We start from the raw sequence: 23,502 nt of genomic DNA on the forward strand, positions 1-23,502 counted from the left end.
TTATGAACTATGCTCCTGACACACATGGAACTGTGCAGAGTTAAAGTGAATGCTGGCTTATTCCTCCTTCTGAAGATAGGCAGATTGGGGGGTGGGGAGGGAGCACATGATCCCAAGGGTTTGTTTAGGATTTTTCTGATCACAGATACAAAATGAAATAGGGTTTAGCGTTAGGTACAAACTCTCCAACTGACTTACCATAAAGAATAGCACAACACAATGAAAGTCAGTATAATAACATGCATACCTGAAATCTTTTGCATCAGCATCAATTCCGTTTTGTACAGGCAAGCCATTGTTCTTGTCCATTACATCTCCCTCTTCCTTCAAATCACCCAGTTTATCACCATCAAATGTCCCCTTATTTTTTTTGTCGCCTTTATCATTGTCATCATTCTCTGCATCCCTTGGCCCCTATGTAAAATAGCAATTTTCAGTGCCTTGCTTTAAATCTCTTAACTCATCATGCCAAATAATGCAAAAGAAAAAAATTGTTTTTCTTCCATTTTATCTTGTTACTTCTAGTAGCATTTCTTACATTAATGGTACTGTTTTTCCCCTGCCTTAAACTATGTGAAAAAATGGTTATCAAATTATCTCAGATCCATAGTATCTCATTGTGTATCCACATCTGCAACCACTTTGGTTGTATCCACTAACGCTATACAGAATTGGAATATTCTGGTGGAGCATCACACATTACATATGAGTGTGTGCAGATATAGAAGATAAAAGTAAAATTTAACTCCAGAAGAACAGCATACATAAATCAAAAGCTCATTCTGATTTTAGGTGTACAGGAACTTCACAAAAGTAGTAACTTTATTTTGCTCGTGGTATCACCAATACTTTGCCTTGGGAGAGGACTATCCTTCAAATCTCCTCTAAACCCTTCTCAATAGTGGGCAAAGCAGTGCACACCCTTGAAAACTTGTGAAGAATGAAACTGACAGCTCATGTTGTCATCATCAACATATTAGAACTGCAGAACTGGAAGGGACCCTATGGATCATGTAACGGTAAAAGTTCCCCTTGACAATTTGTCCAGTCGTGTCCGACTCTAAGGGGCGATACTCATCTCAGTTTCCAACCCATAGTGCTAGCGTTTGTCTGAAGACAATCTTCCTTGGTTACGTGGCCAGCACGACTAGACATGGAAAGCCGTTACCTTCCCACCGTGGTGGTATCTATTTATCTACTCGCATTTTGCATGCTTTCGAACTGCTAGGTTGGCGGGAGCTGGGACAAGCGACAGGGGCTCACTCCGTTGTGTGGATTCGATCTTACGGCTGCAGGTCTTCTGACCTTGCAGCACAGAGGCTTCTGAGGTTTAACCTGCAGCAGCACCACGTCCCTTACCATGGATCATATACATAGAACATATAAAAATACCTATGGTGTGTAATGAATTATGCTTCAATAAGAGACAACTGTATCACCCATAGTGTAAGGGAGCATTCCAGTGATCTCTAAAACAGCTTTCCCATCAAAGGTATCCAATGGATCACAAAGATACAAGTTCTTGAAGAAGAGCTATCCTCTGCTATACTTCCAGCAGAATGGCAGATTTGATTTCCAAGCAAATCATTACCATGTTGTCATCCTCAAAGATATGCCTTGGGGACTTACATGAAATACATAAAGGGTTAGGGTGCTGCTGTTGTTGTATGCTGTCAACAAGCTTTTGATAACCCTAACAGGCATTTTGGAGCATGAGAGATGTCCAAGGAGTAGTTTACTGCTGCCGTTCCCTGGTGAGTTTTTATGGTCAAACACAGATATAAACCCAGGTCTCCTGAGCCCTAGTCCAACACTGTATCAGCTACACCACACTTGTTCTCTACTCTTAAAGAGCGGTACTGATTTGCATTGTGCACTATGAACTTTACTTATTATGTTTTAAACTGCCTCTTGAAAACATTCAGTAAGGATTACTTTTGAGTAATTCTTTTGAGTTTTTTTCAACATATTGCCCAAGCATATATTTGGAGCTAAAAGCAACATATTTAAGACCAAAACACAACATACTTGATTTTGCACTTGGTACCACCTTCTACGTTTTCTCTCTGTACTTACAGAATGGCGGCCTATATTTGTGATGCAAATCAAGAACTGAAATCCTGTTGTGCTGATATGCAACAGGCATAACCTTTAAGAAATCCCCGTGGACATTATCTGTTGCATTCTGAGTTGCATGACTCAGCGTGCAACAGATAATGTCTACAGAGATTTCGACTTGAGGGAATTCATCTGTAAAAGTGATGCCTTTTGCATAGCAGTGTAATAGGATTTCAGCCACTAAGTGCTAAATCTGTAGAAATGTCACTGCAAACAAGATAAATGGTTCAAATATTCATTTACAGGTCTAATACAGACCTAGTTACTCATTTCCCTGAACTTTAAATAAGTGCTACTGTACCACCATCATATTTTCAATGTTTAAAACTGATTAACATCAAACTAATTCAAAGCTGAAATACAGCAGTGAAATTTCAGTGACACTTATCTGCCATGATTAAAGAACAGCAATGCCACACATATCATCTGGTATACTTACAAATCCTCCTTTTCTGAGACAGGAGTCCCCAGGAGATGAACTCAACACATACTCCACCATACTAACTCCAAGTCCACCACTTTCTGATCGTGGTGACAGTACAGAGTTAACCTCATTATTCACATGGAAACCCTGACCAGGTCTTCGTTGAACCATGATTGGTTGAGAAACTGAATGATCTGCCAACAAAAGCACAAATATAAAATTAACAATCCAAGTCACAATAGTTGTTGGCCAAACATCAGCAGCAGCAAATTTGAACGGACTCTTTTCTTCACAACACTGAATTGCTTTCTATCTTAGGAAAGTCAGCACTGCTAACTCTGTAGCACATTTCTGAACTGAGGCAGAAAGCAGGACAGAGATAGTTCTGGAAAGCAAATAATTCACTGACATTTTGGTCATTCCAATGCACAGTCCCAAAAGCTGCAGCAATGACTATCATACTCCACTATGCATCTTTATTTGTTTTTAAGTACCAGCAGTCCTATTACCACAGAAATGAGAGAGATGCAGCCCATCATGGTCAAAGCTAACTCTCTCCCTGATTCACTTTTCTACAACAGCACAAGCACTGCCCATCTAAGGCCTGATTGCCCTTATTTCAAAATATGAAATCATTTTGTATCTACATTTTCAACTATTTTGCCTGAAACGCTTCTACTAAAACCCTCAAGAAGCTGTGAGGAGAGAATGAACAGAAATCTTATTCCAAATTTTTTAAATTGTCATAATAAATTAAAATACCTGAAGTTCCCCAAGCACTGTCTCTCCACTGATCACCCAAAAATATTCCTTTTGGTCCATCTTTACTTGAATCATCAGACTCCCAGAATTTCTTCCCTGGCAAAAGTTGCTGCAAAGTAAAATAAAATTGTATGTTAACATATAGACGAATTTTTACAAGTAAACCCAAGGTCCATCCACTGTAATAAGATCCAGTTCTTAATACTCTCTTCCTCTCTGACATAATGGATTAACATGTAAAGCCTCTCAAGACAACTGAGTTGAGATGTGAGAAAGGAGATCAAGACTTATCTTTGTAGAGAACTATGCATTACTATTACTTCTCCTCTTACACAGGACTGGTAAAGAAATATTTTCTTGAATGAAGAATGGAGCAGATGGCTGCTCTAGCAGGTAACCCTGTTATTATTTAGGGTGAATTTGGAGAAGGACATCAAGCATTATCCCTTGCTCCACTGTACTGCAAAAAATATTAATAATAGGAATAATAAAATAAAATAAAATAAACCTGTGACTCTTAAGCCTTATTTTCACTCACCAGAAAGAGGAGTCTGAGTGGGGCTTACTTTGAGGGGAGAACAAATGTGGAATATAGGGAAGAGATGATTGGCCAAGACAATAGAGGAAGGTAGGAAAAGGGCAATGAAAAAAGTGCCTTTAAACAAGTTCAGAACTGTAAAAACATAAGGCAAAATTAGCCACAACAGCTGCAAAACTATAACAACAAATGAGAACACAGTGAAGGTGCTTAAGGTTGAAGAACATGACTGGCTTAGTTTGGGTCTACATTTATCTCTTTTTCTAGGCAAAGGTCTCTGCAGAACACCGGGGATGTACATCTTAAATTATCACTGTCATCTGAAACACTAAGAATATGTCAATATAATATAAAGATCAACACAGTACAGCTGTGTTGTGTAGTACATTGTGACATAACAACATTATACCCACAGTTACTACAATGGTGCCAAGGTGGAAGTGTTACAAAGAAGGCACTTCCACAGGCACACTGTGCAATAGTCATGATGGGAACTGTGCAGCCCACTGCACAATTCCCTGATGCCTGAGTGGAACACTCAGCAAATTTATAAAGAGGTAGTTTTAAATTACATCTACACAAATGGGTTTTCAGTCAGTGTCTTCTAATTGATCGTATGTTTTAGCATCTCAGCACCTTCACAACACAGTGGCCCAGTTCAATCCCTCATATTCCACAGTTTAGCAATCGAGAATAAATGAAGTAAAGGTCCTCTCTTCCTTTCTGAATAATAAAGTGATATTAAATCACAGCCCTCCAATTCAGAGGTAATAACTCAGTGGAAGCACTTAGGGGACAGGAGAGGAAGGGCTTATGAACTTCCAAGATATGCTGGCTGATTACTAAACAAGATACTAAGTAATTCTTTAACCTGATTCAGCACGCCTCCTTAATATTAATGTTCCAATCTGGCTAGTAAGTATCTTTTTCACCCAAGCTCTTTATCCCTGTCTTTCATGTTGTACATAAATTGTAACCCTATGGGAAGGGCAACAGCCTACCACCCTTTCTTATTTCTGTACAGCACCTTTCAGTTAGCAGGAAGAATATCAAGTGCTTAGTCTGCATTACACAAACCTAGTAGTTAAAACATTAAATCAAGCAATCAGAAATTCTTGGTTTTTAAAATTTTTACCAGATGTGTATTTTCCCTTTCAGTAAATGCCAGTTTATATCTAGGAGGAATGGATGTGCATGCTTCATGGAGTTACTATCTAAGAATGAAAATCATGGAGCCTATCACTGACAAATCCCCTGGTTCCCTCCAGCTGTTGTTGCTTAAGCAGCAGAGATAACATACAATTCTGCGCCATGGCTCACAAAGAGGCACCCTACTATTCCCCAAAGTCTAACTATTGTAATATAAGCTCTAGGAACCAGAAACCATTAACTCTTTATAGTCCACAGAGAACAAAACATAATTCTGTGCTATTTGGGGGCACTGAAGATTTTCTGAATGCAGTTATAAATTTTGTCCATTGTAAACTTTGGGCCTCCAAATGTTTTAGATTCCTACCTCAGAATCCCTGACCACTTTTGATGCTGCCAGGGGCTTCTGGGAGCTGAAATACCAAACATCTGGAATGCCAAAGACTGAGAACTACTCCATTAAGATATAATTTCCACTCCTTATGTAGTATTATATTTGGAGACATAGACATATTTACCACCAATGCCCTTCTTTGCTGCTGATGTTTTTATTTAGAATCTTATAAAGGTCAGAAATCATGGCCTCACTTATTCTATAACACAGAATGTCAAACTAAATCAGGCTCGGATCCTTAACTGTAAAATCCTTGCATTCTTCTTGAGTTAGGTTTCAGCTAAAGATCCCATTACCATGGAGTAAATTAGTTGATAGAATTTTCTTCTTTACATAACAGAGGTCAACATACAAATTAGCTTTTCATTTTATGGAGAAAGCCATTCTAGTCTTTTGGTGGAGATTTCACCAAAAAGTCTGGAGGCAAAAATGATGAAATTGGGGCCATCCTACTACGGACACATCATGAAAAGGCAAGATTCTCTGGAAAAGATAATAATACTGGGAAAGGCTGAAGGCAGCAGGAAAAGAGGAAGATCAAATATGGGATTGATTGACTCCTTAAAAGAAGCCACAGGCTTGACTTTGCAAGATGCCAGGACATTTTGGAAATCACTCGTTCATAAGGCTGCCATAGGTCAGAGACAACCTGCCCACATATAATAACAACAATAACATAAAAGCACAACAGTCTTGTGGTAATCTAACACTTAGTTCCAATGCAAAGTTATGCCCAAAGCACCCTACATATGACTGAATATTCCATCCAATACAAAATAACTCCTAATTAATACTGACAGCTACTATAGAAGAGTAAACTAGACAATAATCTTGATGTAGTTTTAAGAACGACTGATTGATTGAGTGATTGATTGATTGAGTGATTGATTGATTGATTGATTGATTGATTGATTGATTGATTGATTGATTGATTGATTGATTGATTGATTGGATTTCTATCCCGCCCATCTAGACCATAGGTCTACTCTGGGTGGTTTACAAATTTGAAAACAATAAAATCAAAAACATATATTATAGGTCCAGGATGGCGAAGTATAAGAAATTAAGATATGGCAGGAGGGAAAGCCTGCCCAAATAGCCAGGTTTTAAGTTTATTCCTGAAAATACCCAGAGAGGAAGCCAGGCGGATCTCCACTGGCAAGTTGTTCCAAAGGCAAGGGGCCTCTGCTGAGAAGGCCCTGTTCCTCGTTCTTTCCTTCTGGAACTCCCTCGGCATTAGGCCCCTCAGCCGCCCGGCCTGGCTGGAACAAGTGACTCTGGCAGAACTGGGTGGGAGAAGGCACTCTGCCAGATATCATAATTGTAAGAACTTTGAAACCACTAGTTGTATGGAGAAGCGTTCAATCATGTGAAACACCTCTCTTGCAGTCTAAAGTGGTACAGTCCACAGGAACATTCACCATCTCAGTGAAATAAAAGATGGTAGAATCCTAAATGCTAAAAGTAATCCCAATTCTCTGGATATCACCATTTTATGTTGGCTTTGAGGGCGACCTCAAAGTCAGCAGCACCATACCCTCCAAAAAACTGAATGAAGTACCTGGAATACTGGAGTGGAAGCATTCCACATTGCTACATACTACTTTTCTCTACTGTTTCTCCAGCTGGATTATTTTTAGTTTTCACCATGCTTGTGGAGTTTTCAGAATCCTTAACAACCAAAAGCAGCTTTCAGCTAGAAAGCAACATAATGTAGTTTTAGCAAAGCAAAAGCATGCTGCTTATATACCACCCCATAGCACTTCAAGCACTCTCTGGGTGCAAGATGGGTACTCATTTTACCGACCTCAGAAGGATAGAAAGCTGAGTCAACCTTGACCCGCTACCTGGGATTGAACCCCAGGTCGTGAGCACAGTTTTGGCTGCAGTACAGCAGTTTAACCACTGCGCCACGAGGCTGTGTCATATAATGTTAACTATGGTACTCAAAAGCCTTTCCTCTTTAGAATCAAAGTGGAACTGTTAACTCTCAGCTTCTGTACACACAGATCAAATAATTCATTGTCACTGTGACAAACCCAGACCTACTGGGATATGTCACACAGTTACACTAAGCTGCCACCAACCATTCCCTATAATAAGTCACACAGACCAGGGATGGATTTTTAAACAACAAAAGAATAAGGTTTATTTTAAATACAAACAGGGAAAAATAAGCAATCAGGTGAATAAAATAAAGTAACGTGGCTTATTCTCACACACACAAGCATACAGTTTGGTTCACCTAGAACCTTTAACTTAAAGCACAGACCCTGAACCCATCAGTTCTGGCTAACCAACAGACCCCTGAACCTTTCAGGTTGGTACTCTGACACACAGTAGTACCCTGTCAGACACACAGACTCCCACAACAGCTTCTTCTTCCCCAGCTGCTGCTTCGTCCCTCCCAGTGTCTCACAGTCTGTCTCAGCATCTCCCTTCACCACACAGGCATCACATATTTATACAGTACAGCCCCTCCTCCTGATGTCCCGCCTTCCACTCCCCATAGGATGGAACTTTCCCTCCAAACCCATGACAGACAGGTAACATCAGTGCTGTTATGTAACACCTCCCCTCTTTATAAGTTGTTTTGTAGGGGGAAAGCTAAGGTGCTTTTTCCCAAAAAACAACCTGTATAAAACACACAACACCAATTATACCTACCATATTATACTTACTTACATTCTAAGTTAAACATTTCAAATAGGCATTTAAACATTTACCATATACATTACATCAATTTACCTTTATTAATACAAACCAATTTAAAACCAGGTACATTTTAACTTTTTGTTTTCATTATATACATATAGTCCATGTTCTTTCGCCGTCTTCAGTCTTCAGGTCTTCTTGATAAGGCGTCAGCAACACAGTTCACTGACCCTCTGACCACCTTCACTTCAAAGTCATAGTCCTGTAAGTTCAAAGCCCACCTCATAAGTTTGCTATTGTGGCTTTTCATCGTCTTTAACCATTGCAATGGTGAATGGTCAGTACACAGAATAAAATGTCTTCCCCAGATGTAAGGCTTGGCCTTCTGGATCGCGTAGACTATGGCCAAACACTCCTTCTCCACGGTTGCCAAATGTCTCTCACCTTTTTGAAGTTTCCTACTCAGGTAGGACACTGGATGCTGGTCACCATTCTCATCCTCCTGGCACAGAACTGCTCCTACGCCGCTGTTAGACGCATCTGTGTAGATGATGAACTCCCGGTCGAAGTCTGGAGCACGCAGCACAGGATGGTTGATTAACGCCTCTTTCAACCTCTGGAACGCCGCCTCACAGTCGCTGGTCCACGGGATGCGGTCATCAGCCTTCTTCCTCGTCAGATCGGTCAGCGGAGCCGCAATCTCGCTAAACCTTGGGATGAACTTTCTGTAGTAGCCCACCAACCCAAGAAATGATTTGACTTTTCTCTTGGTGGTGGGTCTAGGCCAATCTCGAACAGCTTCTATTTTGGCCTCCAGGGGTTTTATCATTCCTCCCCCTACCATGTGACCCAAGTATTTTCTTTCTGGGATACCCAGCTGCAGTTTGCTCTCTCTGCAGAGCCTAGGCCAAAGCACTTCCTCCCCTGGGTTAAAGCGCCTCTCCCTGCCTTCCTGGTCATCCCAAGCTTTCTTTCTGACCTTTTGAGCTGGCAGGGTCTCTGCTGCTAGCTCTAGGTTTCTCCTTAGGTCATTCATCAAGGTGTCTATGTAAGTCACAACGTCTTGTGGGTCACCCTGGGCGATCTGCCCCCAACCCTGCTCGATCAAATCAAGGGGCCCCTTCACCCCTTTCCCAAATAAAAGTTCAAATGGACTGAACCCGGTACTGGCTTGTGGCACTGATCGATAAGCAACCAAAAGGGATTGCAGCTTCTGGTCCCAATTGTTTGGATTCTCTGCCAAGAAAGCCCTAATCATGCGCATTAGAGTCCCATTGAACTTCTCAGTTACCCCATCACTTTCAGGATGATAGGCAGTGGCTTCCCTGAGCTTAATTCCACAGATTTGCCATAAGCGTTTCATGAGCTTTGACGTGAACGATGTGCCCAAATCTGTGATTATCTCTGAGGCAAATCCCATCCTGGACATGTACCCCACCAAAGCATCGGCCACTGTGTTAGTTTCGATGTTTGTCAAGGGTATGGCTTCAGGATACCTTGTGGCATGGTCCACAATTGTTAGAATGAACCTATTCCCCCTCTTTGTGGCCTTGGGCAAAGGTCCCACAATATCCACCCCTATGCATTTGAACGGAGTGTCAACCACAGGCAAAGGGCACAACTTTGCTTTGGTCCTGTCGCGGTTATTCCCCTGCCTTTGACACACATCACATTGTTTACAGAACTCCCTGATCTGCTTCCCTATGTCAGGCCAGTAGAAATTCTGTGTGATTCTCTGCTGTGTTTTGTTCACTCCTAAGTGTGCAGCAAACATGTCAGAGTGACCTCTCTGTAAGATCATGGGGCGATACTTTTCAGGTACCACCAGCTGACTTCTGATCCCATCTCCCCCTTTTGAGATATTTCTCAGGGTTTCTCTATATAAAATCCCCTTTTTCTCCAGAAATCTCACTGGGGTTTCAGGTGTTAGTTGCGCGTCAGTCACCTGTTCAAAACACTTTTGGAGAGTGGCGTCTGCCTTCTGCTCCTGTCCAAATCTGCTGTCTGTGGTTAAGGTTTCCACCACAGCTTCTGAACTCCCCTCTGCTTCCGCCTCTGGCTCATCATTACCCCCCTGAACTGTCCCCGTGGTGGCTTGTGAGCGTGTAATCACTAGCACCCTTTTCACATGTTCAGCCAGGTCATTTCCCACGAGCACGGCTGCGGGCAGAGTAGATGAAATCGCTATCCGCCAATCTCCCCTCCAGCCTTGAAAGTTGACAGGTACCTCTGCTACTGGCAGAGAGATTACCTGCCCCTCAATACCTGCTACCTTTATGCTCTCATTTGGGATTATAAACTCCCGGGGAATGATATCTGGATGGCACAGGGTTATCTGGGAACAAGTGTCCCGCAGCCCCCTATACTGACGGTCAAGTATTCCTACGTCCACCCCGGCTGTCTCAAACAACTGAGAATCTGTTTTTACCAGCAAGCAGCGCTTCACCTCTATAAGAGGACCATTTTCCTCAGCCTGATCAGCAGAGGCAGCTGCTCCAGACTGAGTAGTCATGGCAACAGGCTCCCTCTGTGACACTGAGCCTTGCTCTTTCTGGACACAGAACACAGCTTTTGGCTTGGTCCCACTAGAATTCTGAGGCACCATTCCTTTTAGCTGCTTTAATTTCTCACACTCTGAGATTAGATGACCCTTCCCCTGACAGAAATAACATTTTCTGGTGTATTTTGATTCTCTCTCATCTTGTTTGGGTTTTCCCTCCAAAATCTGAGGTCTTAATTTCATGTCTGAGGGCTTCCCTTCACCATGGGCCCCTCCCCCTTGCTGGCTTTTCCCTGGTCCCTGAGAGTACTTGCTGTAGGTTTCTTTGGGTTTACCTACAGATTTCCCCTCACCCAAGGGCTTTCTTATTTGGGAAATAAAATCCGCGATCTCTGCGGCTTCCCCCACAGATTTTGGTTTCCTTTCCCTCACCTGGAATTTCAATTCCCCATGCAGGACTGAATAGAACTGTTCCAGGGCTATCAAGTCTTTAAGCTGTTCATAGGTCTCTGTTCCCTCCTGCGACAGCCATTTCTCAAGCAGCCTCACCAATTGGGCCCCCACTTGGGTAAAAGTCTGTTCTGGTTTTTTAGTGAGGGACCTGAATCTTTGTCTCAGCTGCTCTGCATTTATCCCATGTCTGGCAAACACCAGTTTTTTAAACTCTGCAAAATCTTTCATCCGTTCCTCAGGCATCTCGGCATAAACCTCAGCCAGGCTACCACTGATTAAAGATCGCATGATGGTCATCTTCTCAGTTTCCCTCACTGAGAAGTCCACAAACGCTCTTTCCACTAAGGAAAAGAACACCTCAGGACAATCTCCCTTGTGGTACACAGGGAATTTCTTCAGGTCAGCTTTAGACAACTGGCCTCCCTCAGAATCCCTATTGTTATTATGGTTCTGGTTCATCATTTCCAGTTTTCTTAATTCAAACGCCATTCTTTCTTTTTCCAGAGCAATTTTCTCTCTCTCTAATCTTTCTTCTTTTTCCAATTGCCTCATCCTCAGTTCATGCTGTTGGGCTATGAGCAATTTTCTGAGTTCTGGGTCCTGCTCTCCTGTGCTGTCACCTTGCACTGAGCCAAATTCATCCTCAGAACCTTGGTCAATCTGGGGGTCTTTCACTTCACTCATGTCTGCTACTTGGCTTCGAGTCAAGGGCATACCCCCCCTCAGAACAGGCTGCTTTAAAAAGTCAAGCCTCAAAATAAAACGACCACTTTTTTTCCTTCTTGCCTCAGAACCAGCTCTCCCTAGAGATTGCTGCTGTTCTTCAGCACTTAAATTGCAACAGTATCGAGTCAGAGCCTACCCCCCTCTGCTGGGCCTCTCAGCTGGCAAGCTAGCTCGCTGTTGCTACGCAGTTTTTCCTCAGCTTTTTCCCGCCAAAACTAGGCTGCCTCAGAGCACCTTAATCTAAGTCTCCCCAGTTGGCACGTTCTTCTACTAGCGCACCTCCCCGTGAGGTACACCTAGAAGATTACCTACGCGCCTCAAACTGTCCCTGACTAGACCCCCCTTGCTCTGGGCACACTTGCCAAGGCTTTGCTGGACCGCTGGACAACTGGACCAGTCGTATCCCACACGCTGGACACCAATCAATGTGACAAACCCAGACCTACTGGGATATGTCACACAGTTACACTAAGCTGCCACCAACCATTCCCTATAATAAGTCACACAGACCAGGGATGGATTTTTAAACAACAAAAGAATAAGGTTTATTTTAAATACAAACAGGGAAAAATAAGCAATCAGGTGAATAAAATAAAGTAACGTGGCTTATTCTCACACACACAAGCATACAGTTTGGTTCACCTAGAACCTTTAACTTAAAGCACAGACCCTGAACCCATCAGTTCTGGCTAACCAACAGACCCCTGAACCTTTCAGGTTGGTACTCTGACACACAGTAGTACCCTGTCAGACACACAGACTCCCACAACAGCTTCTTCTTCCCCAGCTGCTGCTTCGTCCCTCCCAGTGTCTCACAGTCTGTCTCAGCATCTCCCTTCACCACACAGGCATCACATATTTATACAGTACAGCCCCTCCTCCTGATGTCCCGCCTTCCACTCCCCATAGGATGGAACTTTCCCTCCAAACCCATGACAGACAGGTAACATCAGTGCTGTTATGTAACAGTCACCACTGCAGAGTTGGAAGGGACCCTATGGATCAATGAGTCCAGCCTCTGTCAAGGCAGAACAGTAGGGAATCCAACTCCTAACCTCTGGCTCCACAGCCAGGTGCCTAAATCGCTGAGCTAACTATTCACAAAAACCCAGAATTTCTAGACTCCTGCTGTACGTTTCTGGATGCAAACAGTCGATGGCTAAAAATCCAGCACATAAAGTTACACGGCAGATGCTGATGATATCAGCAGTTTCCTGCTTCATAATTAACCTGCAAAAATCTTGACCATACTGTACTAGGTCAGGATTATTTGTTGCCAAGAAACATTAATTGTGAACAAGCGTGGGTGCTCAATATTAGCATACAGTCCCACAACTTCTGTTATATTTTCAGACATTCACCTCTTGTATCTTTCAACAGTTTGTTCAAAGGAGCTATCATTACAAACAATGAAGACTGTAGTTTTAGATCATTCCAAACTAAATGTTTGCCCCATCAAACAAGTTCATTAAGAATTTCTTTTTCCAAGAACTGACACACAATGGTCACTAGATGGGAAATGTTTTTTTCATGGGTCAACACATTTCGGCAAAGATTAAACAGAGCTTCCTAAGAACAAAGCAGTGCAAGGTCAGTCAACCTAGTGTCCTCTGGCAGTTTTAAATCAGCCATTCTTCTTTGATCACAGCCCTTTTAGAAGTTCTTTTCAGTTTGCAGGGCCCCTTGTCAAACGAGGATACAAGATGCACAGATGAACAGAAAAATAGAATAGAGACTTTTTCAGTCTCTGTCCCCTTCAAATGTGCCATATGGCTCCCACTGAGATGGCTGTTTTAAACTATGCTCTCACCCAGCAGAGCTAACTAACAGGGATTATGAGATTTATAAACCATATTGACTGGAGAATATCAGGTTTCCTACAGGGTGGATCCTGAAGCTGAGGCTGCAATACTTTGGCCTTCTCATGAGAAGAGAAATCTCCCTGGAAAAAACCCTGATGTTAGGAAAGTGTGAAGGCAAGAGGATAAGGGAACGACAGAGAATGAGATGGTTGGACAGTGTCATTGAAGTTACCAACATGAATTTGACCAAACTCCAGGAGGCTGTGGAAGACAGGTGGGTGGGTTTGAACATGTTTATGAGTAATCTGGTGAGAAAGGCCAGATTACTCAAACATGTTTAAACTTTCTTACAGGTTCAAATGTAGTTTGTGGAGAAAATGTAAAATGTCTTTTACACCACCACCAACTCTGTAATGCCCATCCTGGTGAAGATGTGTGAAATCAAAGGCTAGCTTACGTATGTGACATTTTAGGGGTCTGGTAAATGTATCACCCCCACACTTCAGATTGTACACAAGGACTGTACAGGTTGTTTACTTTTTTGTTGGATGGTTGACACAGTCAGTGGCCAGGTCTATGAGATTTCAGTAGTGCCATCAGAACTGAGATTGAATCCTAAAATACACTAAACTCTTCTGCAGCTGCAAACTGTAAGAAAACCTCTGCAGTGAAGGAAAAGTAAGTCTTTCCAAGAAACGTATTAAATGATCTATAACAAAAATTTCTGTTTTACCACCATGTGGTTTCAGATTTGCACAAGTACCTCCATTTCATTACCGGGTGCTAGCCAAAAAACTGCTACAGACATGCTCCAGTCTTAAATCCTTGGTTAGACTGCAAAACATTTTGTACATCCAACCACTCACAGACTTACTGACAGAACTAGAGAGAAGTTGTGTTTAGGATACTAGCTCATACCAGTGAAATCTTTACATTCTGTTTGAAACTAAATTTACCAGATTACCATGGAATCAACAGTCAATTCTGATTGAGGTACCCCAGATGTGCTTTCAAGAAATCCAAGGATCCAATAAGAAACCACTGACAATATTATTCAATTCATTCTTAATCTTCCTTCCTGGCAAGATCCATGAACACTTATTTCAGTTTAATTCTCTCAATGATTAGATAGCTACCTATTCCCAACTTAATATATTCAGAGAACATTTCTTCTCATGTCATCTTCTAAAGTGGCATTTTTGCATTTAAACTTATAATTTTACAAAACATGGCAATGTCCCAACTATCATACAAAGAAATATAGTTCATAACATGTCTCATCAGTATGTTAGGAGCTACAACAGCTAAGTGGCAAGAACACATATGTTGCATGCACAAGAATTCAATCCCTCTTGTACCTCTAGTTAAAAGGATCCTAGCAACAAATGTTAGAAAAGATCAGTTTCTACCCATGATACTAGACAGACAACGTCAGCGAAGAATACAGAATGCTGTCTAGGTGAACAAACAGGCCAACCTGACTGAATGCAACTTCCCACTATCTTTACCACATGCTTGGAGATTCAACCCATCCACATGGGCTAAAGCAGCTTTCCCTGACCCAGCTCATTCTCAAGATTTTGAACTACAATGACCATCAGCCCCAGACAACTCAGTCAATGTTCTGCGGTAATGAGACATGTCATGAGGAACGTATGAATCCTGTTCATTCTTAAATCCTACTGTTCTCAGCACCTCCCTTTTATCCTTTGCTACCACACAAAGACCCTTCTATTCAAGTAGTCATTTGGCATCTAAATGGCTGCTAAGTGGGTCCAACATTTTTTTCTTTTCATTTTCCCCTGATAAGTTTTTTAAAAATAGTTTTAAAGTTCCATATTTTAATATGATACCATAACATGTTATGCACTTGTATTTTATCTCCTTGGAAAGAGAGAGAGATTAGATAGAATAGACAGACAATCAGATAGACAGATGGGCAGACAATCCTACACCATCATTCAAATACCTGCAACTTCCAGATCTCTTGTAAGACTCTGGTCTAAATTAGAAACCCTGCTATTTGGACATCACTGGTGAAAAAACTGACTTTGAAAATTTAAGACTGCACAAAGGTAGTTTAGAAAACAAATTCCTTAGGTAAAATGTATCAGCCAAGATCCAACTGCTCATTTCTCTATTCAATGCCAGCAGAATTGAGGTTTTGTCCCCTCTTCTCCTACTGCAGTCCTCCGGACACCAAACCCTGAACTGAAAACGCTTCCTGATCCCTTGAAAGGTGCACAATGAGTTGGGGTAGGGGTGTGTGTGTACCAAATTAGCAGGAGCCGTGCCGTTCAGAAGAAATACAACAGTTTGGTTTAAATGGTGTAAAACCAGGGCTATTATAATTTTTTAGCTCACAGAATATAGTAGTGGTGCAGCTAAAAAATATTGTAAGTAAATAAATAAATAAATAAATAAATAAATAAATAAATAAATAAAATCACCACCTACACTTCCTGCTCCCAGACAAAGCATGCCAGGAGCAAATAACACACACACACACACTCTCTCTTTCTTTCTCTCTCTCTCTCTCTATCACTCACGCACATACACACACACACATACACAAGTGTGTATGTGTGTGTGCATGCATGTATATACATATGCAGTATATATACTGTGTGTGTGTATATACATACATATATACTGTGTGTATATGTGTGTGTGTACACACACACACACAGAGTACATACTGTCATATATACCAGTGGTCCCCAACCTTTTTTGACACCACAGACCAGTTGGGGGAGGATGAGGTCAGTGTGTGGGGAAAGCAGGGCACCCCCCGCACTTGTGCGCATGTGCGAAGGTGCTTGCATAGGCGTGCACACACTTGCAGGCATACACAAATGAGAGGGGGCACTCGGGGGCACATATGCGCACTCACGGACATGTGCGAAGGGGCTGTGGGGGGAAGTGCATGCAGAGGGGGTGGGAAATCTGTCTCTGGACGGGGGTTGGGGACCCCTGATATACATGACAATTCTGACTTCCTTGAGGAAAGATCAAGAAACATAAAACACTTACCTCTCCCATAGCCCTTCCTTCCAGAGCAAGGGCTTGAAAATCATGATTTAATTCATCCATAGATCGAACCTATCAAACATTTGAAGACATAAAGAGAATCTTTATTAAGAGACACTGGGGAAAAGAATAGGATATTAAAATAGAACATATTTTGAAACATAAAAACAGCTGTATTTGGGATCTACGGAAGTTATCTTAAAAGACGGAATTAGGACTATAAAAACAAACATTTTGAAAAATGAACAAATCCAGATAAACATCTGGCTTATCACTCAACCAAAACAAGGGAAATTTACCTAATCAGGTATACCAAAACAGCACATCAATGTTTAGAATGTATGTGTATATTTGCATGTATCTATGGGCAAATCATGAGTCAACTCCTCCAGAAGTCCCACTTATTCAATGGGCCTATTCCACTTGTGGCTTACAACTGAATTTAAGCATCTCTCTGAAATAGACACGCAGAAAGGCTTGGTGCATGCGCTTCCCTAGGAACTGCTGTGGAGGCCTTTATCAGCAAGGGATAGACCAAAACTTACTACAGTACTTTGCTTACTTTATACAACAGGATGTAGGCTTATAATTCTCCCCTTGCTAAATTAGCAAGTAATGAAGGCTCTACATTTTAGCCACATAAAGAACACAACACTCCCCCCTATTTAATCTCTTACTTTAATTCCTAGTAATAAAATATGCAAGTTGGTGGCTATTTTAAGCTCTAACAAGACCCCAATATCAACAAAAAAAAAACCTGCCATGAAAAGGAAGCTGTCATTCCCTTTTGGAATGAACGGTAGCTTCTCAGGTCAAAAAGTTTTAACCAGAAGAGAGCACAAAAGGCAAAGAGTCCTTGGCTTCCCCATGTGTTGCCACCTGAAACAAAAAATTCCCACATCCAGGATGCAATCCAAAGACTTTTTAAAAAGAGCACAGGTATGTGAAATGCAGCGATACATTTTTCATATAATGTAACATAAGTCTGTTGTTTGTCATAACCTGAGAAATCTTGCTCACTGTTTTAAGAGAGTTTGGTTACTCCTTACGGAAACAAATATTGTTTTTATTTTATTTTATTTTATTTTATTTTATTTTATTTTATTTTATTTTATTTTATTTTATTTTATTTTATTTTATTTTATTTTATTTTATTTTATTTTATTTATTTATTTATTTATTTATTTATTTATTTATTTATTTATTCATTCATTCATTCATTCATTCATTCATTCATTCATTCATTCATTCATTCATTCATTCATTCATTCAATTTTTATCCCGCCCCTCTAGACAATGTCTACTCGGGGCGGCTTACACGGATAAAAACACAAACAGTATATTTTACTTTTTAATTTTTTTTTTACAAAACCCTGTTGAGTAACTTTATGCTAGTGTAAGGGATCAGGTAATGGAAATATTTAAGCTAATAGAAAGCTCCCTACTGTCCCATTTCAGGTTCCACGGCTCCCTAGGAATCTGCTTTGGAGCCTTGGGGGAAGACAGGGGGCCGGGGAGGGGGGCTTTAATATTCAAAATTCATTGCCAGACCCAGATGACCAGTGGTGATCCAATGGATATGTTTTTTTTACTATGAAAGGCTCTCCTCCATACCAAGGTATGCAAAGACTCCCGCAAGGCATAGGGGAGCCCCAGGACCTGAGACAGAGGCACAGGAAGCTTTCCATAAGTTTACATTAAATACAGTGGTGCCTCGCAAGATGAATGCCTCACAAGACAAAAAAACTCCCAAGACGAATGATTTTGGCGATGGAGTTGATAACTCACAAGATGAATGTTCCTATGGCCGCGCTTCGCAAGACGAATGTTTTCCGTTTTTTGTTCCTGCCTCATGTTTGCTGCTTTTCAAATGTTTTTCTATGGTGTTTAAAAAGTTAAAGTTTTTTGATTGAAATTTTTGAAATCATCTGCATAATATGTATGGCTTTAAAGAGCACTTAATAAACCCTTTGTAAACCAAATTTGACTTTGTTCTGACTTTTTTTGCCCATAGGAACACATTAATTAGTTTTCAATGCATTCCTATGGGAAAACGCGTTTCGCAAGACAAATTTTTCGCAAGACATTAACTGCGGAACGAATTAAATTTGTCTTCCGAGGCACCACTATATTCCCATTACTTCGTCCAACTTATGTCAGCATAAATTTATGCCAACAGGACTCTGCCCATTATTTTTGTGTTAAGATTTTAAACTATGTGGTATCATAACAAATGGGACAGGAAGATGACAGGACTAGGTCAGGATTTTAAAGTGAAAAGACAAAATTATACAGTATTATTTCATAACAGCCTTTGACTCCTTGGAGTCATGTTTTTGACTGATAGAATGCAAAACCCACTCATCATGTACATGATACAAACGATAAGGCAGAATGAATAACCATATTCCTGAAGGAATAAATGTTCTTATTAATAAAGTGTTTCATTCAACTGATCTTCAGAAAAATCTTACCTTAACTTGAACTGCAGTATGTTAATTGTTGAAGTAATTTAAAAAGCTTAGCAAGACACAAATTAGGTAGTACCTTTATTTTCACAAGATTCTTACAGAAAAGTTTGTAAGGTTTTTTTTTTTGATGACCACTGGCAATCTGTTACTCAATTAAATTCCCTGCCAAGTACTTCAAGAGACCTTAGAAAAAATTACCATTATTTAGGATGAAATTAATAAATGGCACATATCATTTAAAACATTTAAACCAACAACAATGAAAAGAAAAGCTTTAAACATATTTATATAAAGGAAGCAGCAAGGAAGGTGGCTGGATGACAACTGCATTAAATACACTACAGGAGAGCAAAGAAACTGCACAAAAGCTGTGTGAATTTTCTGAATCTGTTTTCATTATGGAAGATACAGGTCAGATACCTATGTCCCAGCATTTGGGGGCGGGGGGGAACCAACAATTAAGTGAAACAAGTAGCAATTACAAAAGATGTCCTTGGGCCCTAAGAACAAGTTAAAATTAACTGGATCACCAGATATTAATGGCATCTGAGACTTCCTTACAAATGTAAAATCCAGTAATGAACTGCATGAGATTGAACAAACTGAAACTTAATCCAGACAATTCAGAGATGCTCCTGGTCAGGAATTAAAGAAACAGGGATGTAACCTCTGCTGGGTGGGATTGTACTCACCCTGAAAACCCAGGTGTGAATTCTATGGTTTTATATATCAGGACATATTAAAAATCATCTGGTCCTTAGTAGATCTGAAAATTAGGTAAATACAACCTCAGATGAACAACAACACATAAGACATTACACTGTCTCATGATTTATTTATTTAATACAAAAATAAAGTCAAAATGGAGAAGCCATTTGTGAAAAACTAAGTACAGTGGTGCCTCGCTTAACGAGCGCCCCGTTTAACGATGAATCCGCATAGTGATTGAGTTTTTGCGATCGCAAAAGCGATTGCATAACAATGTTTTAGATAGGTAAAAATCACTTTGCGATGATCGCGGGGAAGCGCTTCCCCGCGATGATCCCAAAGGCCCCGCCAATCAGCTGTGTTGCGAGGGGTGGAGAGAGAGAGCGCCGAAGCACAGCTGACTGGCGGGGGTTTGCGAAGATCACGGGGAAGCCATCATCGCAAACCCCCGCTGATCAGCTGTCTCTCTCTCTCTCTCTTCTTGGCCAGGGTGGCAGCGCCACCTCAGTCTCCCTGCCAAGGCTGGAGCTGTGAGGGGAGAGAGAGAGAGCGCCGAAGCACAGCTGATCGGCGGGCCTTTGGGATGATCACAGGGAAGCACTCCCCCGGAATCATCCCAAAGGCCCCATTTTCGCACAGCTGATTGGCGGTTCCAAAATGGCCGCCCGCTGTGTTGCCTCGCTTTAGAGGCACCGAAAATGGCCACCCCTATGGAGGATTTTCGCATAAGTTGAGTTTTTAAGTCCATAGGAACGCATTAAACACGTTTTAATGCGTTCCTATAGACTTTTTTTCCGCATAGTGACGAATCCGTATAGCGACAATTTTTTCGGAACAGATTACTGTCGCTATGCGGGGCACCACTGTACATCCTTACAGCTTCTATAAGCATTAAGAGGCTAAATTGCAGATAGGTGATGTAACCAAATGCCCTTCAATAATTGATCATCAGTATCATCAGCTCTATAAAAGCCAAAGTTTTAGCAGTTTGCTAGTCTGGAGCATCCAGAGAGGTGTTAACACAATGCCAAGAAGGAAACACATCAGCAATGATTATAGAAAAGCAATTGTTGCTGCCCATCAAGGGAAGGTTTATAAGGCCATTTCCAAAAAAAGGACATTCTACAGTGAAGAAGATTATTCACGAGCAGAAAATATTCAAGAGTTTCCAATCTTCCTAGGAGTGGACGTCCCAGCAAATTCACCCCAAGGTTAGACAGTGCAACAAGCAGAGAAACTGCAAAAACCAGAGTTACATCTCAGAGTCTACAGGCCTCAGTTAGCATGTTAAATGATAAAGTACATGGCAGTACAATTAGAAAAAGATTGAACAACTATGGTTGGTCTGGAAGGGTCGCCAGGAAAAAGAACATAGCAGCATGACTTAGGTTTGCAAAGTTGTATTTGGACAAACCACAAGAATTCTGGAACAATGCCCTTTGGACTGATGAGACCAAAGTGGAGATATCTGGCCATAAGGCACAGCGCCACATTTGGCAAAAACCAAACACAGCATATCAGCACAAACACCTCATACCAACAGTTAAGGATGGTGGTGGAGGGGTGATGATTTGGGCTTCTTCTGCAGCCATACGACTTGGGTACCTTAAAGTCATTAAGTCCACCATTAACTCTTCTGTATAACAAAGTACAGTGGTGCTTCGCACAGTGACGTTAATCAGATTTTCGTCGCTATGCGATTTTTTAAAAGCCCATAAAAACGCATTAAAACCTGTTTAATGCGTTCCTATGGGCAAAAAACTGACCTTAAAGCAAAGATCCTCCATACGGCGGCCATTTTCGCTGCCTCTTAAGCAATGAATCGGTGCGAAAACACAGTGGGCGGCCATTTTTTACCCAGCAGCCATTTTGGAACCGTCGATCAGCTGTTTAAAAATCATCGCTTTGCGATGATCGGTAAGCGAAACAGGGAACCAATCATTGCAAAGCGATAAAACCGCATAGGAAACATCGCAATGCGATCACTTTTGTGATCGCAAAAAGGTAATCGCTATGCGGTTTTGTCACTAAACGAAGCGCCTGTTAAGCAAGGCACCACTGTAATCTAAAGTCAAATGTGAGGCGATCTATCTGGCAGCTAAAGTTTGACTGAAATTTAGTCATGCAACAGGACAATGACCCACCACTCCAGCAAATCTCAAAAGAATGGCTGAAAAAGAAAAAAAAGCATCAATGTGTTGCAATGGCCCAGTCAAAGTTCGAACCTCTACCCAACTGAACTGCTGTGGCGTAACCAAAGCTTTTCTAATTTTCAGCTCTGCTGGACAGGGCTCCACTTCTTTCTCTCGCAACTTCCCTGAATGTGCATGGGTAGGATTCTGTCACAACCAGAATCAAAGGAGCTGCACGGCGGAGAAGGAAAGCTGCGTAGAGGGGGGCAGAGTCACATGTTTGTGTGCAGTCACGTCTTACGAGTAGAGGTCCCCAACCCCCAGTGCCAGTCCGTGTCCTGAGCTAAACCGGGCCGTGGAGACAGACTTCCCACCCCACCCGCCCGCCCGCACTATTTGCGCACAGGTGATTTGCGCATGCACATGTGCTCCAGCACGCCTATGCAAGCACCGCACTGCTGTTTGCGCATGCACGCACACACAAGCGCTGTGCCACCATTTGCGCATGCACACAAGAGTGCATTAATTTGCGAGAGAAAGTGCTCGCGCTTATCCGCACATGCGCATGAGCGTGGGGGTGCCCCGCCTTCCCCACCTGGTCTGCAGGGTGAAAAGGGTTGGGGGCCCCCACCTTAGAGGGAAGCTTGGGCGGGTCCTTTAGAAAGATGTGTATAGACAAATGCCCACAAACCTCAATGAACTGAAGCAAAGTTGTAAAGAAGAGTGGGCCAAAATTCCTCCACAACAATGTGAGAGACTGATAAAGTCATACAGAAAACTATTACTTCAAGTTATTGCTGCTAAAGGTGTTTCTACAAGCTATTGAATCATAAGGTGTACTGAGTTTTTCACACACAGCTTCTTCATTTTGGCTTTATTCTTGTAATAGAAATCATAATATGATGTAATGTCACGTGTTGTTGTTCATCTGAGGTTGTATTTACCTAATTTTCAGACCTGTTAAGGACCAGATGATTTTTATTATGTCCTGATACGTAAAGCCATAGAATTCAAAGAGGGTGTACTGTACTTTCTTTTTCGTATGACTGTCTGTTACATGTAAAATGTAAGATTGGTCTCCATACTAGAAAAGCTAAAAGCAGCCAGTATAACACTCGTTTTTGCAAGGGGATCCAAGGAGTTTCCAGTTTCCCCATAAGAGAACAAACACAAAAGGCTGAAAATAAGCGAGATTGTACCATACAGCAGAATGTGGTTCTAGCAAGCTCATTTAAGCTTTTTTTTTTCAATTCATACAAAGTATATTTTGTACTAGTAGATCCCATCAGCTCCCACTAGATCGCATGAGGTTCCAAAACAAGCAAGCAGAAGATCACCAGTGTAGTTTTAATATGCAGCAAAGAAGCAACCAGTAGTTTGGCCCCCAAATGATGGTAGGAATTGTCAGCACTTAAGTGAGAAGGGAGAATGCTCTATAAAATTAATTGTTTGAGACCTGAGTGTTAAAAATATAGAATTACTTACAATCCATATGAACCTGCCTGAAAATAAAGATCTTTGCCACCTGTCTCACTCCCAAAAGGCAAAGACTGTCAGAAAAAGACCTCTGATGAACAGGTCATCCAAGGAATGCCTTCCTTGGAGAACTTACACAGTTCAGAAAAAATAAAAAATAAAAG

At 41.5% G+C, this 23,502-nt stretch overlaps 1 protein-coding gene across 15 annotated transcripts in view; it reads right to left on the minus strand.

The window, feature by feature from the left end:
- The window catches only part of PUM1 (pumilio RNA binding family member 1), an 80,514-nt gene that overhangs the window by 42,787 nt on the left and 14,225 nt on the right, over window positions 1–23,502 (minus strand). For all 15 annotated transcript variants that reach the window (XM_078380206.1, XM_078380204.1, XM_078380205.1 and 12 more), the window contains 4 exons: window positions 16,555–16,623; window positions 3,305–3,413; window positions 2,558–2,736; window positions 248–414 (listed from right to left, as the gene is read on the minus strand). In XM_078380206.1, coding sequence (XP_078236332.1) covers window positions 248–414; window positions 2,558–2,736; window positions 3,305–3,413; window positions 16,555–16,623 — 524 coding nt within the window. The remainder of the gene's footprint in view (window positions 1–247; window positions 415–2,557; window positions 2,737–3,304; window positions 3,414–16,554; window positions 16,624–23,502) is intronic.

The sequence above is a fragment of the Pogona vitticeps genome, chromosome 9, assembly GCF_051106095.1.
Source record: "Pogona vitticeps strain Pit_001003342236 chromosome 9, PviZW2.1, whole genome shotgun sequence".
Lineage (NCBI taxonomy): Eukaryota > Metazoa > Chordata > Lepidosauria > Squamata > Agamidae > Pogona > Pogona vitticeps.